The sequence below is a fragment of the Pan troglodytes genome, chromosome 6 (genome assembly GCF_028858775.2).
Source record: "Pan troglodytes isolate AG18354 chromosome 6, NHGRI_mPanTro3-v2.0_pri, whole genome shotgun sequence".
Lineage (NCBI taxonomy): Eukaryota > Metazoa > Chordata > Mammalia > Primates > Hominidae > Pan > Pan troglodytes.
Window position 1 is genome coordinate 14,108,706 of NC_072404.2, and position 17,782 is coordinate 14,126,487.

Consider the following 17,782-nt stretch of genomic DNA (forward strand, 5'->3'; position numbering starts at 1 on the left):
CTTTCAAAATTTTAATCTAAACTATTGGCAGAAATGTCCAGCAAGACAGGGAGTTAGTTAGTGGGCCTTCTTATATTAATATGCTAGATCAACCATATCTAAATCCAGCTTACTATATTGTTAACTAGTCTAACTAAATATCTCCTTATTCATTTTAGAATTTTCCAGGGTCCAATACAAAACTTATTAGACTCTACTTTCCACGACGTTTTACCTGAGTTCTTTTTTAAAAAAAATTTAACATTTGCCAGATTCTAGTGTTCTAAATCTGACTCCTCAGCTATGACTAGCAGCAGCTCTTTGATTGCATTCCTTTTCCCAACAAACACTTACTGAGAATTTACCACAGGCAATGCATGGCGACTATGTTCTTAAAATACAAAGTAACTGAGGCATGGTGGTTATGTGAGAATTTGTAGGTTTTAATAAATATGCTGGGATTGAGTTTACCTAATCCTAGATTTTCCTCATTTTCAAATACAAAGCACACCTAGCTCTGCCTCAGTGAGTATACTCTAGGACCTTGATCCTAGCAAGGTGGCTGTGTTGGGGCTGACAGCAATAAAGAGCTCACCTCTAGCTTGGCATCCAGGTCCGCGTCAGAGGCAACAACATGTTCATCTTCCTTCTTCCCTGTGGCTTTAATAAAGGCCTGCTTCGTCTCCCAATATTTCTGTTGCATCTTATTTACAACTGACTTATCTTGAGCATATCGATCCTGTAAGTCCCAGGGATAACTGCTAAAAACATTTAAAGAACTATTTTATTCACACCTTTCATAAAGATTAAGATATTTTAGTGTGAAATGATTTCTTTAAACATGACTTTCCATTATGCATTTACATTTACAACATTGATAAACGTATGAGCACTTTCTTATATGGGTGTTACACCAAGGAAGTTCATCAACTCTTTCTGACTCAAAAACCTTAAAAGTCAGAGTGGAGAAATTTAGAATCTTTTGCAGGAAATAAAGAAACTAACCCTTGAAAAGAATGTAGATATAACAGACTAAGCACACCCCTTTTAGAGGTGGAGACAGTGAGGTCAAGCCAGGCAGGGTGACTGGCCCAAGTTACCTCAGTGAGTCAGAGATAAAGCCAGACACCAACACACTCTCTCCACTCTAACACTACAGCCAACACTGAGGTGATGGCAGGAAAGCAGAGATAAGAGGCTGAAGAACAGCATGCCTAAGATCTGTTACAGAGAAATCTAAAATAGTCAAACTCATAGAAGCAGAGAGTAGAATGGCAGTTACGAGTGGCTAGAAGGTAGGAAGAAATGAGAAATTACTATTCAAGGTGCATAAGGTTTCAGTTATGCAAGATGAATAAGCTCTAGGGATCTGCTGTGTGACATGGTGCTTATTCTTGGTATTTTTTTTTTTTTTTTTGAGACGGAGTTTCACTCCTGTTGCCCAGGCTGGAGTGCAGTGGCGTGATCTCAGCTCACTGCAACCTCTGCCTTCCAGGTTCAAGCGATTCTCCTGCCTAGGCCTCCTGAGTAGCTGGGATTACAGGCACATGCTACCACGCCCAGCTACTTTTTGTATGTTTTTAGTACAGACGGGGTTTCACTATGTTGGCCAGGCTGGTCTCCAACTCCTGACCTCAGATGATCCGCCCTCCTCAGCCTCCCAAACTGCTGGGATTACAGACGTGAGCCACTGCGCCCAGCCCCATGGTGCCTATTGTTAACAATACTGTATTGTGCACCTAAAATTTAAGACGGTTGACCATGTTAACTGTTCTTACCACAATAAAATAAAAATAAAATAAATTTAAAATGGGTTGCAGGCTTCTGATGTTAACAACTTTAAACTCTTCCATATAAATGCTTAAAATATAGATGAAAAGCCATTTTTCAGGAGGATCGTAGTGAAGAGCAAATCAAAAAGTATGTGGAGAAAAAATTAGAAACTGGCCGGGCATGGTGGCTCATGCCTTTAATTCTAGCACTTTGGAAGGCCCAGGCAGGAGGACTGCTTGAGGCCAGGAGTTTGAGATCAGCGTGGGCAACACAGTAAAACCCCATCTCTACAAATAATTAGCCAGGTGTGGTGGCACAGGCCTATGACACAAAGCTACTCAGCAGACTGAAGTGGGTGGATTGTTCAAGCCCAGGAGTTTGAGGCTGCAGGGAGCCGTGATCATACCACTGCACTTCAGCCTGGGATACGGGGCGAGACCCTGTCCCTCAAAAAAGAAAAAAGAGAAAAGAAACAAAAGTAATTGAAAATGAAATGGAATTGTGTAAAAGTGATTGGAGTACCCCAAATATGGCTGGAAAGTTTGCTGATGGAGTTCCATCCCTCCCCTTGCTTCGTCCACATCCTCTTTGGACCTAGAGTCCCTGCCCCAAAGGCTCCCCTGACCCCCCAGGCAACTCTCCTCTGTGGAGATGTACTTTCCTCTACCCCATCCCATCACCACCCAAAATGTGCCAGGCTTGTGCTGAAACGTGAGTTTGTTTATATGACTATATCAAAATACCAGTATCTCAAAACCTACTTTCCTTCATTTACAATTTCATTAAGTTTACAATTTTCAATTTACACATTTATTCTTAAAAAGCCAGAAGGCATTTCTGATGACTTCCTTAACAATGGTTATCTTTGGAGAGAGAAGTAGGATTACGGGAGACTTTCATGGTCTACTTTATATCTTTCTGCATTATTTAAAAGTCGTATTATGAGCTCATATCAGAGAAAATAAGATAAAGTATGTATAAAACTTATGTAAAAGATAATCTCTCTATAGAATATGCACATTAAAAGGTTGGAAGGATACATTCCAAAGACTGATTATTTTAGGGGAATGGCATTCTCAAGAGTGGGACATAGAATGGATTTCTTTGGCCAGGCGCGGTGGCTCATGCCTGTAATCCCAGCACTTTGGGAGGCTGAGGTGGACAGATCATGAGGTCAAGAGATCGAGACCATCCTGGCCAAAATGGTGAAACCCTGTCTGTACTAAAAATACAAAAATTAGCCAGGCGTGGTGGCACATGCCTGTAATCCCAGCTACTCGGGAGGCTGAGGCAGGAGAATCACTTGAACCAGGGAGGCGGAGGTTGCAGTGAGCTGAGATTGCACCACTGAACTCCAGCCTGGGTGACAGAGTGAGACTCCATCTCAAAAAAAAAAGTGTATTATTATAATTAATTGTGCATTTGAAAAATATGTAACACATTTGTTTTTCATGATACAAATTAAAGAAAATAAAAGTTCACAAAGATCTGCTTGCTTGGTGGGTCATGGGTTCAAAAGAATTTGGAAACACTGCTTGAAGAGCTCTGGACCTTATAAGAGGTTTAACATGCTGCTCAGATATGTTATAGGCACATAAATGTCAGCGCTAACATTGCCAAATGGTTACCACATCTACTTTATTCAGCATCATTTACTTTTGACAATGATTGGCTCCGGAATGTTCAGGAAGGTTGAAGTCATGACTCTAAATTAATAAGCACGAGTAGTGTGTGGTTGTAGAATCATTCTTTATTTTATAGCTACCCTAACATAAAATTCCCTTGTAACTCTAATGTTAGAAGTTATAAATAAGATAGTAATAAAAACGCATCAACTCATTACATTAGACAAAATGGTGGTAAGAAAAACTATCATTAGGTTCCCAAGAGAAAAGTTACACATAAATGAATTTCTTAGAGAATGCACATTAGATAAGAATTTACAATATTTTTGTTACTTGGTTTTCACACCATATTTAACAGAGATATTGAATTTGGCTCAGCATTGGTGAGGGCTAACATGATACTTACTGCCAATGTATCTCTTGTTTTTCCATTCAATAGATGTTTATTGAGCATATGCTATATGCTTTCTACTTTCTCAATTCAGAAAAGATGACAAATTACTTACCATTTGTGTCCTGACATGTTTTCTTCTTCTTCTATTGTTGATGATTTGGGGAGAAGGGGCAGGAAAAAAGCATGAGAGGATAAGTTATATTATAACCCGAAATAAAACAAATATGTTTAACAGTTACACACTATATTATAGTTACATATTAATGTGACACACATAAAAGGCTTCAATCTAAGCCATTTCTAGCTGTATTTTAGGGTCTAACACTGTTACACAGTAATGCTGTACACTGGTGATGACAACAATATAGCTAAGTAACACTGGAAGAAATATTCCAAACAAAGTTTAAAAAGTGAACAGGCAGATTGAATGAAAAAGCAGGTTGCAGAAGACTACATAAAATATAATACCATTCATATAAAGCTTAAAAATATGTAAAACAATACTATATGTTGTTGAGGTATACAAAATTATAAGGTGAAGGTATAAAGAATTGCTTAGGAATGATGAACACTAAGTTCCAGACAGCAGTCCACGGCAGGAGATGGTGTGGGATGTGATGTGAGAGAGATAAACAGCAGCTTCAAGTGCACACATAGTGTTCTCTTTGTGAAGCTAGGTGGTGAGTATATTGCATCTATATGCCTCCTTACAGATTTGAAATATTTTATAATCAACATTTTTAAAGAAACAAACCAGCACATTGCAAAAATAAAAACAGAAATAGAACAAAATTTTAAAACCCCAAATAAAAACCAAAAAAGGGTTGATATGCTTGAATAAGATAGCAAGAAGGGCACAAAGGAGGAAAATATGTATCTACCAGCCTAGCCTTGTATATTTATCTTGTTAGTAAATACTGGAGTCAATGTCTCTGCCCTTACTCCATTTGCTCCACTCATGGAAGCTAGCCCACCCCAGGGCCCACCAGCCCAGCCACATTAGCCCACTTGCCTAGCAGTTACTGGAAAGAATAGAAAGGTCACTACTCAAAGGAACGGTCACTGGCCAGAGGCAAAACCTCTGGCTGCCAGAGTGAGTGCTCACAGCATATGAATGCCCAGACTGCTTCACAAAATCAATCCAATCATTCTCCTTTGGTCTCAGAAAGGATCCTGGCAACCAGTACTCCTCAAATGATTAAAGATTTCCTAGGCTATTTAAAAACGTTTCAAGGGAACAAAATTAAGGTGTGCAAATCCCACGCTTCAGGTATGCAGACAAGAGAGAGGAAGAAGAGAATTTCCAGAGTGTCAGATGCCTCCGATATGACAGCATCCTGCAGTGAACATCTCTCTTCCTTGTGGAGAGCATCCAAATATCTGGATGAGCTGCTTTTGGGAATGACATTCAGGGTAAGTAGTAAGCTCTGCCCTCCACTCAGTGCATCATGGAGAGGCTACCAACACCCAGTCCTCTCACCACCCACACAGCTTCACTGTAAGTACACATTTACTTTAGTTAGCTTGAAATTTCCAACAAATTTTTTCATAAAAAGAGGGTGTTCAAAGGAAATGGAATTATCATATTCTCTTGAGTTCAATGTCACCATGAACTATTAGGATAGTTGGTACTTTTGGATTAATATTTTTATTATGGTAAAAAAGTTTATTCTTTTAATTTAAAAGTGTACAGTATAGTAGTGCTAACAATATACACTTTCTTGTACAACAGATCTCTAGAACTTTTTCATCTTGCATGATGGGAATTCTACACCCATTGAACAACTCCCCATTTTCCCCTCCCACAGCCCCCAGCAACCACTATTCTAGTTTCTGATTCTATGGATTTGACTACTTTAGATACCTCATAAAAATGCAAACACTCAGTATTTGTGTTCTTGTGATTGGCTTATTTCACTTAGCATAATGCATTTAAGGTTCATCTGTGTTGTAGTATATGACAAGACTTCCTTTTTAAGGCTGAATAATATTGCATTGTATATGCAATGTTGAAGACACACACACACACACACACACACACCATTTTCTTTAACCATTCATGTGTCAATGGATATTTAGGTTGCTTTCATATCTTGGCTATTGGGAATAATGCTGCAATAAACACAGTATACAGTGTCAAATTCATTGACAGGTTCTTGGAAGCTGCAACTATAGGCAAAGTGATATACACAGGTCCAGAATAACACTGTTTCATAATAATATTGATAAGAAAAAAATGGCTTATGTCGTTTTGCCTAAAGTTGCAGTTTCCAAGAACTTATCAATGACATTAAATGAGGTCTCAATGTATCTCTCTAGATCCTGTATTCAATTCTTTTGCACAAATACACAGAATTTGGACTGCTGGATTACACAGTTCTCTACTTAATTTTTTGAGGAAACTGTATATTGTTTTCCACAGCAGCTGCACCATTTCAAGCCCACTGACGGTATGCAAGGGTCCCAATTTCTCCACATCCTTGTTAATGTTTGTTTCCATTTTAAAAAATAATAGCCGTCCTAAGCATTGTGAGGTGATATCTCATGGTTTTGGTTTACAGTTCTCTGATGAGTGATGTTGTGCATCTTTTCATATTTTTTTGCCATTTGTATATTTTCTTTGGAGAAACGTCTATGCAGGTCTTTTGCCCATTTTTAAATTGGGTCATTTTGTTATTGACTCAACTTAATTTGCAGGAGTTATTGCAGGAGTTCTCTATATATTCCAGATACTGATCCCTTATCCAATATATGGTTTGCAAATATTTTCTCATATTCTGTAGGTTAGCTTTTCAGTCTGTTGACTATTTCCTTTACTATGACTTTTAAATTAATTTTTGCTTATTAAAATGCCTTTTAATTTAAATCCTTCATAGTGTAAGTTCTTATAGTATGTGTTATTTATAGTTATAGTTAACAAAAATTGCTGAGCAAATTGCCCCTTCTACCTAGATTTCCAGGCTGTTCCCAGATCATGATACCATACGGCAGTGTTCCTCAAGGTATTGTTTAACAGCCATTTGCATTGAAATCTTCTGGGGGTACTAATATACAGAATCCTAGACCCCACTCCTTTCCTAGTGAAATAGAATCTCTGAGAATGATTCTGGGAATCTAGTTTTATAATAGGCTTTGCAAGTCATTCTTAAGCACATTAAAGTATGAGAACCACAGCTAAATGGCACACAGGGAAAATATTTTTGGAAATTGGTCTTTCTTGAACAAACTACTGGATTATAGGCACAGGAGCAAAGGAATCATAAGTGGTCAAAATAAGGTCAGCTCTGCAGGGTACATCTGAACGCCTCATGAGAAGGCAGCTGGAGCCAGTGCTAACATCTCTTTTTATATATGTTCTAACTCTACATACCAGAGACAATTAATAAACATCTTAAGATTTCCTGACATAATCTATCTTGTTTTGCTCTATCACTTTCCAAATCCACAGCATTTAAATTGCTACTTTAAAAAATCATTATAATTGTTATCCATTCATTTCAGTTCAACAGTTTGGTTTATCAGACATAAACTGAGCATCAAATGAGTACGTGCCAGTCACTCTTCCTGGCCTCAAATATAGATCAGCTCTGTCCAATAGAAATAGACTATGAGCACATTCCAAGATGGCCGAATAGGAATAGCTCCAGTCTGCAGCTCCCAGCGTGGCTGACGCAGAAGATGGGTGATTTCTGCATTTCCAGCTGAGGTACCTGGTTCATCTCATTGGGACTGGTTGACAGTGGGTGCAACCCACGGAGGGTGAGCCGAAACAGGGCAGGGCATCTTCTCACCCAGGAAGCGTAAGGGGTCGGGGGATTTCCCTTTCCAAGCTGAGGGAAGGCATGACAGACTGTACCTGGAAAATCGGGACACTGCCGCCCAAATACTGCGCTTTTCCAACAGTCTCAGCAAATGGCACACCAGGAGTTTATATCCCACGCCTGGCTCGGCAGGTCCCATGCCCATGAAGCCTTGCTCACTGCTAGTGCAGCAGTCTGAGATAGAACTGCGAGGTGTCAGCCTAGCTGGGGCAGGGGCGTCTGCCATTGCTGAGGCATGAGTAGGTAAACAAAGAGGCCAGGGAAACTTGAACTGGGCAGAACCCACTGCAGCTCAACAAGGCCTGTTGCCTCTGTACATTCCACCTCTGGGGGAAGGGCATCGCTGAACAAAAGGCAGCAGAAACTTCTGCAGACTTAAACATCCCTGTCTGACAGCTCTGAAGAGAGCAGTGGTTCTCCCAGCACTGAGCTCTGAGAATGGACAGACTGCCTCCTCAAGTAGGTCCCTGACCCCCATGTAGCCTAACTGGGAGACACCTCCCAGTAGGGGCTGACAGACACCTTATACAGGTGGGTGCCCCTCTGGGACGAAGCTTCCAGAGGAAGGATCAGGCAGCAATATTTGCTGTTCTGCAACATTTGCTATTCTGCAGCCTCTGCTGGTGATACCCAGGCAAACAGGGTCTAGAGTGGACCTCCAGCAAACTCCAACCTGCAGCTGAGGGACCTGACTGTTAGAAGGAAAACTAACAAACAGAAAGGAACAGCACCAACATCAACAAAAAGGACATTCACACCAAAACCCCATCTGTAGGTCATCAACATCAAAGACCAAGGGTAGATAAAACCACAAAGATGGGGAGAAACCAGAGCAGAAAAGCTGAAAATTCTAAAAACCAGAGCACATCTTCTCCTCCAAAGGATCGCAGCCCCTTGCCAGCAAAGGAACAAAGCTGGATGGAGAATGACTTTGACGAGCTGACAGAAGTAGGCTTCAGAAGGTTGGTAATAACAAACTTCTCCGAGCTAAAGGAGACTGTTCAAACCCATTGCAAGGAAGCTAAAAACCTTGAAAAAAAGATCAGACGAATGACTAACTTGAATAAACAGTGTAGAGAAGACCTTAAATGACCTGATGGAGCTGAAAACCATGGCACGAGAACTACGTGAAGCATTTACAAGCTTCAACAGCTGATTCAATCAAGTGGAAGAAAGGGTACGTATCAGTGATTGAATCAAATTAACGAAATAAAGCGAGAAGACAAGTTTAGAGAAAAAAGAGTAAAAAGTAACTAGCAAAGCCTCCAAGAAATAAGGGACTATGTGAAAAGACCAAATCCATGCTTGACTGGTGTACCTGAAAGTGACGGGGAGAATGGAACCAAGCTGGAAAACAGTCTTCAGGATATTATCCAGGAGAATTTCCCCAACCTAGCAAGGCAGGCCAATATTCAAATTCAGGAATTACAGAGAACACCACAGAGATACTCCTTGAGAAGAGCAACCCCAAGACACATAATTGTCAGATTCACCAAGGTTGAAATGAAGGAAAAAATGTTAAGGGCAGCCAGAGAGAAAGGTTGGGTTACCCACAAAGGGAAGCCCATCAGACTAATACCAGATCTCTCAGCAGAAACTCTACAAGCCAGAAGCGAGTGGGGGCCAATATTCAACATTCTTAAAGAAAAGAATTTTCAATCCAGAATTTCATATCCAGCCAAACTAAGCTTCATAAGTGAAGGAGAAATAAAATCCTTTACAGAAAAGCAAATGCTGAGAGATTTTTGTCACCACCAGGTCTGCCTTACAAGAGCTCCTGAAGGAAGCACTAAACATGGAAAGGAACGACTGGTACCAGCCACTGCAAAAACATGCCAAATTGTAAAGACCATTGATGCTAGGAAGAAACTGCATCAACTAATAGGCAAAATAACCAGCTAACATCATAATGACAGGATTAAATTCACACATAACAATATTAACCTTAAATGTAAATGGGCTAAATGCACCAATTAAAAGACACAGACTGGCAAATTGGATAAAGAGTCAAGACCCATCAGTGTGCTGTATTCAGGAGACCCATCTCACAGGCAGAGACACACATAGGCTCAAAATAAATGGATGGAGGAACATCTACCAAGCAAATGGAAAGCAAAAAAACAGCAGGGGTTGCAATCCTAGTCTCTGATAAAACATACTTTAAACCAACAAAGATCAAAAGAGACAAAGAAGGCCATTACATAATGGTAAAGGGATCAATTCGACAAGAAGAGTTAACTATCCTAAATATATATGCACCCAATACAAGAGCACCCAGATTCATAAAGCAAATCCTTCGAGACCTACAAAGAGACTTAGACTCCCACAAAATAATAATGGGAGACTTTAACACCCCACTGTCAACATTAGACAGATCGAGACAGAAGGTTAACAAGGATATCCAGGACTTGAACTCAGCTCTGCACCAAGCAGACCTAATAGACATCTACAGAACTCTCCACCCCAAATCAACAGAATATACATTCTTCTCGCACCACATCACACTTATTCCAAAACTGAACACATAACTGGAAAAAAGCACTCCTCAGCAAATGAAAAAGAACACAAGTCACAACAAACTGTCTCTCAGACCACAGTGCAGTCAAATTAGAATTCAGGATTAAGAAACTCACTCAAAACCATACAACTACATGCAAACTGAACTATCTGCTCCTGAATGACTACTGGGTAAATAATGAAATGAAGGCAGACATAAAGATGTTCTTTGAAACCAAAGAGAACAAAGACACAATGTACCAGAATCTCTGGGACACATTTAAAGCAGTGTGTAGAGGGAAACTGATAGCACTAAATGCCCACAAGAGAAAGCAGGAAAGATCTAAAATTGACACCCTAACATCACAATTAAAAGAACTAGAGAAGCAAGAGCAAACAAATTCAAATGCTAGCAGAAGACAAGAAATAACTAAGATCAGAGCAGAACTGAAGGAGATACGACACAAAAAACCCTTCAAAAAATCAATGAATCCAGGAGCTGGTTTTTTGAAAAGATCAACAAAATTGATAGACCACTAGCAAGACTAATAAAGAAGAAAAGAGAGAAGAATCAAACAGACGCAATAAAAAATGATAAAGGGGATATCACCACCGATCCCACAGAAATACAAACTACCATCAGAGAATACTATAAACACCTCGATGCAAATAAACTAGAAAATCTAGAAGAAATGGATAAATTCCTGGACACATACACCCTCCCAAGACTAAAACCAGGAAGAAATTGAATCTCTGAATAGACCAATAACAGGCTCTGAAATTGAGGCAATAATTAATAGCCTACCAACCAAAAAAAGTCCAGGACCAGACGGATTACAGCCGAATTCTACCAGAGGTACAAAGAGGAGCTGGTACCATTTCTTCTGAAACTATTCCAATCAATAGAAAAAGAGGGAATCCTCCCTAACTCATTTTATGAGGCCAGCATCATCCTGATACTAAAGCCTGGCAGAGACACAACAAGAAAAGGGAATTTTAGACCTATATCCCTGATGAACATCAGTGTGAAAATACTCAATAAAATACTGGCAAACCGAATCCAGCAGCACATCAAAAAGCTTATCCACCACAATCAAGTCGGCTTCATCCCTGGAATGCAAGGCTGGTTCAACATACACAAATCAATACAGGTAATCCATCACATAAACAGAATCATCGACAAAAACCACATGATTATCTCAGTGGATGCAGAAAAGGCCTTTGACAAAATTCAACAATGCTTCATGCTAAAAACTCTCAATAAACTAGGTATTGATGGAACGTATCTCAAAATAATAAGAGCTACTTATGACAAACCCACAGCCAATATCATACTGAATGGGCAAAAACTGGAAGCATTCCCTCTGAAAACTGGCACAAGACAGGGATGCCCTCTCTCACCACTCCCATTCAACATAGTGTTGGAAGTTCTGGCCAGGGAAATCAGGCAAGAGAAAACAATAAAGCATATTCAATTAGGAAAAGAAGAAGTCTAATTGTCCCTGTTTGCAGATGACATGATTGTATATTTAGAAAACCCCATTGTCTCAGCCCCAAATCTCCTTAAGCAGACAAGCAACTTCAGCAAAGTCTCAGGATACAAAATCAATGTGCAAAAATCATAAGCATTCCTATACACCAATAACAGACAAACAGAGAGCCAAATCATGAGTGAACTCCCATTCACAATTGCTACAAAGAGAACAAAATACCCAGGAATCCAACTTACAAGGGATGTGAAGGACCTCTTCAAGGAGAACTACAAACCACTGCTCAACGAAATAAAAGAGGACACAAACAAATGGAAGAACATTCCATGCTCATGGATAGGAAGAATCAATATTGTGAAAATGGCCATACTGCCCAAGGTAATTTATAGATTCAATGCTATCCCCATCAAGCTACCAATGACTTTCTTCACAGAATTGGAAAAAACTACTTTAAAGTTCATATGGAACCAAAAAAGAGCCTGCATTGCCAAGACAATCCTGAGCAAGAAGAACAAAGCTGGAGGCATCACGCTACCTGACTTTAAACTATACTACAAAGCTACAGTAACCAAAACAGCATGGTACTGGTATGAAAACAGAGATATAGACCAATGGAACAGAACACGGAACTCAGAAATACACCACACATCTACAGCTATCTGATTTTTGACAAATCTGACAAAAACAAGAAATGGGGAAAGGATTCCCTATTTAATAAATGGTGCTGGGAAAACTGGCTAGCCATATGTAGAAAGCTGAAACTGGATCCCTTCCTTACACTTTATACAAAGATTAATTCAAGATGGATTAAAGACTTAAATGTTAGACCTACAACCATAAAAACCCTAGAGGAAAACCTAGGCAATACCATTCAGGACATAGGCATGGGCAAGGACTTCATGACTAAAACACCAAAAGCAATGGCAACAAAAGCCAAAATACACACATGGGACCTAATTAAACTAAAGAGCTTCTGCACAGCAAAAGAAACTACCATCAGAGTAAACAGGCAACCTACACAATGGGAGAAAATTTTTGCAGTCTACCCATCTGATAAAGGGCTAATATCCAGAATCGACAAAGAATGTAAACAAATTTACAAGAAAAAAGCAAACAACCCCATCAAAAACTGGGCAAAGGATATGAACAGACACTTCTCAAAAGAAGACATTTATGCAGCCAACAGACACATGAAAAAATGCTCATCATCATTGGTCATCAGAGAAATGCAAATCAAAACCACAGTGAGATACCATCTCACACCTGTTAGAATGGTGATCATTAAAAACTCAGGAAACAACAGGTGCTGGAGAGGATGTGGAGAAACAGGAACACTTTTACACTGTTGGTGGGAGTGTAAACTAGTTCAACTATTGTGGAAGACAGTGTGGTGATTCCTCAAGGATCTAGAACTAGAAATACCATTTGACCCAAAGATCCCATTACTGGGTATATACCCAAAGGATTATAAATCATGCTGCTATAAAGACATATGCACACGTATGTTTACTGCGGCACTATTCACAATAGCAAAGACTTAGAACCAATACAAATGTCCATCAGTGATAGAGTGGATTAAGAAAATGTGGCACATATACACCATGGAATACTATGCAGCCATAAAAAAGGATGAGTTCATGTCCTTTGCAAGGACATGGATGAAGCTGGAAACCATCACTCTGAGCAAACTATCACAAGGACAGAAATCCAAGCACCACATGTTCTCACTCATAGGTGGGAATTGAACAATGAGAACACTTGGTCACTGGGTAGAAACATCACACACTGGGGCCTGTTGTGGGGTGGGGGGTGGGGGCAGGGATGGCATTGGGAGAAATACCTAATTTAAATGACAGGTTGATGGGTACAGTGGGCCAGCATGGCACATGTATACTTATATAATGAGCCTGCATGTTGTGCTCATGTACCCTAGAACTTAAAGTATAATAATAATAATTAAAAAAGAATTATACTATGAGTTTAAATGTTCTAATAGCCATGTTAAAAAAATTTAAAAACAGTGAAATTAATGTTTATATATTTTAACCCAATATATCTAAATTATTATTTCAACATATAACCAATATAAAAATGAGTGATACATTTTACACTAATATTTTTGTACCAAGTTTAAAATATAGTATTTTATACTTTCAGCAAATCTCAATTCACACTAGCCATATTAAGTACTCAAGAGCCACACGGGGTTAGTGGATACCATATTGAACAGTACAAGTTTTGCAGTAAAGACAGATATATAATTTCCAGAATTAGTAGAGCCTTGACATTTGCAAGGGACATATAACAATGTCCCCTTAATGAATCCCCAAATTTGCAAATTCTGCTGTAAAAATATTTTCCCTGTAAAATTGAATAAAGTCTATGATCAGCTAATACTTCATGATTCTGCAATGGAAGCTATTTCTCCACTTCTGCCACAAGGCCCTTATGAAACAAGCCCAGAATGAATGGTGTCACATCTCCAGCTTTTTAATGACACAGAAAAGATGTCCTAAAGATCTGCTTGTGGTCATCTTACCTTGGGAGATAAGCAAACAAGGGCAAGTAACAAGATGCTGATGGACTGTGAGCGCCAAGATATTGTCACAGTCAGCACAACTTGATCGCATGAATGTTTGTGTTTCACAGTTAAACTGTTTCCTCAAAGAAGACAAAGCAGTTGCACCAATAATTAAGATCTGCTCAAAGAAGCAGAGGCCCAAGGATGAATAGATCAATGGAAAGCAAGTTTCTAATTTTGATATAACAAGCTGGGGAGTGTGGGAATGAGTTGGTGAGGAGGAAGCTCTGTGTCTAAGGCAGAAACATAGGGGAAGGAAAGGCATCTTCCTGCTCAGAGGTGGAACTGCTGCTGAGGTCAGCACCTTCTTCTTAGGTGACACTGAGACTACCAACCTAATCCCTTTAGATTTTCCTAGACTGCACCTTGATGGGGTTACAATATATTCACCTCATGGTCCAAAGCCAGGCATTAAAACCGTAGTTGTTCTCAGCCACATCCATTTGACTGAGAAACCACCTTGCTCTGTGGGAAGAATTGAGAGAACAGGGGGGAAGGATACTTTGTTCAGGTTTTCTGTTGGGATCCTGTGCTCCCGTGCAATAACTATGCTCATTTTTCCTTTTATTTTTTGAGACGGAGTCTCGCTCTGTCACCCAGGCTGGAGTATAGTGGTGCGATCTCGGCTCACCACAACCTCTGCCTCCTGGGTTCAAGCGATTCTCTTGCCTCAGCCTCCCGAGTAGCTGGAACTACAGGCATGTGCCACAACGCCTGGCTAAGTTTTTGTATATTTAGTAGAGATGGGGTTTCACCGTGTTAGCCAGGATGGTCTCAATCTCCTGACCTCATGATCCACCCGCCTTGGCCTCCCAAAGTGCTGGGATTACAGGCGTGAGCCACCATGCCTGGCCTTTCCTTTTCATATATGCTTGCTGTGCTGAGTCCTCAATTTTATTCCCCCGTGTAGATGGGCAAAAGACTACAGCAATCGTCCCACTTGTCATTACTTGCTAGAGCCATTTAAAAACCATTTTAGGCTGGATGTGATGCCTCATGCCTGTAATCCCAGAACTTTGGGAGGCCAAGGCAAGTGGAACGCTTGAGCCCAGGAGTTTGAGACCAGCCTTGTGAACACAGTGAACTCTGTCTCTACAAAAAAATAATTAGAAGAAGAAATTAGCTAGACACGGTGGCACACGCCTGTAGTCCCAGCTACTCAGGAGGCTGACATGGGAGGATCAATCGAGCCCAGGAGGTCAAGGCTGCAGAGAGCCATGATGGAGCTACTGCACTCCAGCCTGGGTGACAGAGTGAGATCCTGTATCAAAAAAGGAAAGAAAAAAGAAAAAAAACAAAACAAGCCATTTTGAACAAGCTTGACAGCTTGGCCATAAGACATGCATAGTAGTTTTTTCCTAACACCCAAAGGTACACAGAATGCTAAAACAAGCCAGGTTTTAAGTACAGAGTTTGATTCATTGCCACAAAGTGGACAGGAGTCAGTTTTTCCCTAGCTGCCTTGAACCCAGATACCAGATTCTTCTCCTTGGAAATATAATCTAGGAAGGCATTTTCATTCCATATAAGCTGGCTTCCACTGCAATGAATGCTTGTTCTGACCTAGAACTTTTTCTATGCATTTCTTCAAGGCAGTGAAGTTAGCTGATGGCACTTCTGATTACTTTCGAATTATGCAAAGAATCTAAAATTCTTGAGCCAATCCTTGTTCAGAGTAAAGCTAAGATCAGTAGTCATTCCACTATATTGGTATTCTATACCCACAAAATTTGACCAGTTTTCAATACCTTGTTCTTTCATACACTAAAACTTATCAGGCAGTAACTTGGTAAAACTCAAATGTAGTTAATTTTTCTTCAGAGAAGCAGAAATGTGTGCCTCCTCATCAGTTTATTAGATCAACTATTTCTTTTTAATATGGAACTGGCTTCCTCTTGAATCATGTTTCCTAAGCACGTCATTTTACTTATGCAAAGATTCATGTCTCCAATTAATTAACTTTACAACTTTAGTGGTAGAATTTTTCTCTTCCATTCAGTGGGTAGCTTTTCTGTTGGTTGGAGTACCAGCTGAAACTGAGTCCAGAGTCACTTTTTCTTGTTGTCTGTACTGAGCATATGGTGGAATCTCTTGAGTTGCATATCTGAGTCAATGCCAAATTTGTCATTTTCCTCTTTAGTTTATTCAACATTTCTATTTTCTAGATAAAAATTGTCATTACCTTAGAGCTCTTCAGTTCTTTGGGAAGTAGGGGGCCATTTTTTCCCCCATAAGAAATAACGCTTTTTTCAGACCAGGAACAGTGGCTCATGCTTAGAATTCCAGCACTTTGAGAGGCAAGGAGGGTGGATTGCTTGAGCTCAGAAGTTCGAGACCAGACGATGAAACCCTATCTCTACCAAAAATACAAAAAATTAGCTGGGCATGGTGGTGCACACTTGTGGTCCCAGCTATTCAGGAGGCTGAGGTGGGAGGATCGCTTGAGCCAGGGAGGTGGAAGTTGCACTGAGCTGAGATCATGCCACTGCACTCCAGCCTGGGCAGCAGAGTAAGATGCCCACCACTCCCTCAACCTCTCGAAAGAAAAGAAAATACACACACTTTTCAGAACAGAACAGAGTCTGGCAATGATGTGGGTGCAAAGTGGTACATTAGAAACATCCCATAGTGAAATCACTCATTCCTAAACACCAGCTTCATAGCACCACATGCCATACAATCTAAGGTACAAATCTGTTCATATTCTATCATCACTGTGTTAGAGTCACTACCTTGTCAACTGTCAGTCATTTTTCTTTCTTCATGGAATATAAATGGTAAGACCTCCTGACCAATAGTTTTTTATATATGATAAAATGCAGAGTAATTCTTTAAAATCAAACTTCAGTAAAATTATAAATCACTATGTGCCCCAGACTTTTGCGGCCATTTGTATATAACTGAAGAAAAGAATCTGCCATCAGAAGATGCTACAGGCTCCCTGTGATGGGGCACAAATGCCATGGCAGAGGAAAGGGCCAGGGTTTGAGGGACACAGAACAGAGGCACAATGCTGGCTTCCCACACAGCCTCTGGGCTGAGTCTCTACGACTTAATTAGTCATTGCTGGAGAGGCAAAGGCTGGAAGTGCGGTGGGGAGGGAAGTGGTATTATTCCAGGCAGAGGAAATGCAGTGAACAAATTCTTCCACAGCAGAACTGCCAGTGGTGTGTGTAACTAACCGTAAGCAGTTGTGCATTATAATTTAAAGACACGCAACAGGGGAAACAGAGGGGCCAGCCTCTGAAGCACCATGTGCCACCTTCAGCATTTAGATATACTCTAGCCATTGGAGGGTGGACATTCAATGCTGTTTATTTCACACTCGGTGGGCACCATGTTTTGTCCTGCCTTTGTTAGGGAGTTAGTTTTTGGACTATCCGTCACAAATATTGGAAGCTGGTGACATGTCTCTCAGATTTAGCTTCCAATTGCATGGTACTAATTTACATAACTTCTTCCTCATTCCATTTTCCTGTTATTTCAGATATCAGTTTCATCTGGAAATATGACCAGTCTTCAATATTTTGTTCTTCCATACACTAAAACTTACACATCATGCAATAATTTTACAGAACTCAATTGTAGTGAACTTTTCTTCAGAGAAGTGGAAATGTGTGTCT

The 17,782-nt window shown here is 40.1% G+C and overlaps 1 protein-coding gene across 40 annotated transcripts in view; it reads right to left on the reverse strand.

The window, feature by feature from the left end:
• ICA1 (islet cell autoantigen 1) overlaps nucleotides 1-17,782 on the reverse strand; it is a 154,019-nt gene that overhangs the window by 123,443 nt on the left and 12,794 nt on the right. For 29 of the 40 annotated variants that reach the window (XR_010158771.1, XR_010158784.1, XR_010158780.1 and 26 more), the window contains exons 2-3: nucleotides 3,884-3,914; nucleotides 575-740 (exon numbers count right to left, since the gene is read on the reverse strand). Coding sequence is in view for 13 of the 40 variants with exons in the window: in XM_518971.8 (XP_518971.5) it covers nucleotides 575-740; nucleotides 3,884-3,914 (197 nt within the window). In the remaining 27 variants the exon portion in view is untranslated. The remainder of the gene's footprint in view (nucleotides 1-574; nucleotides 741-3,883; nucleotides 3,915-17,782) is intronic. The other 11 variants (XR_010158774.1, XR_010158786.1, XR_010158785.1 and 8 more) reach the window with 1 other exon arrangement.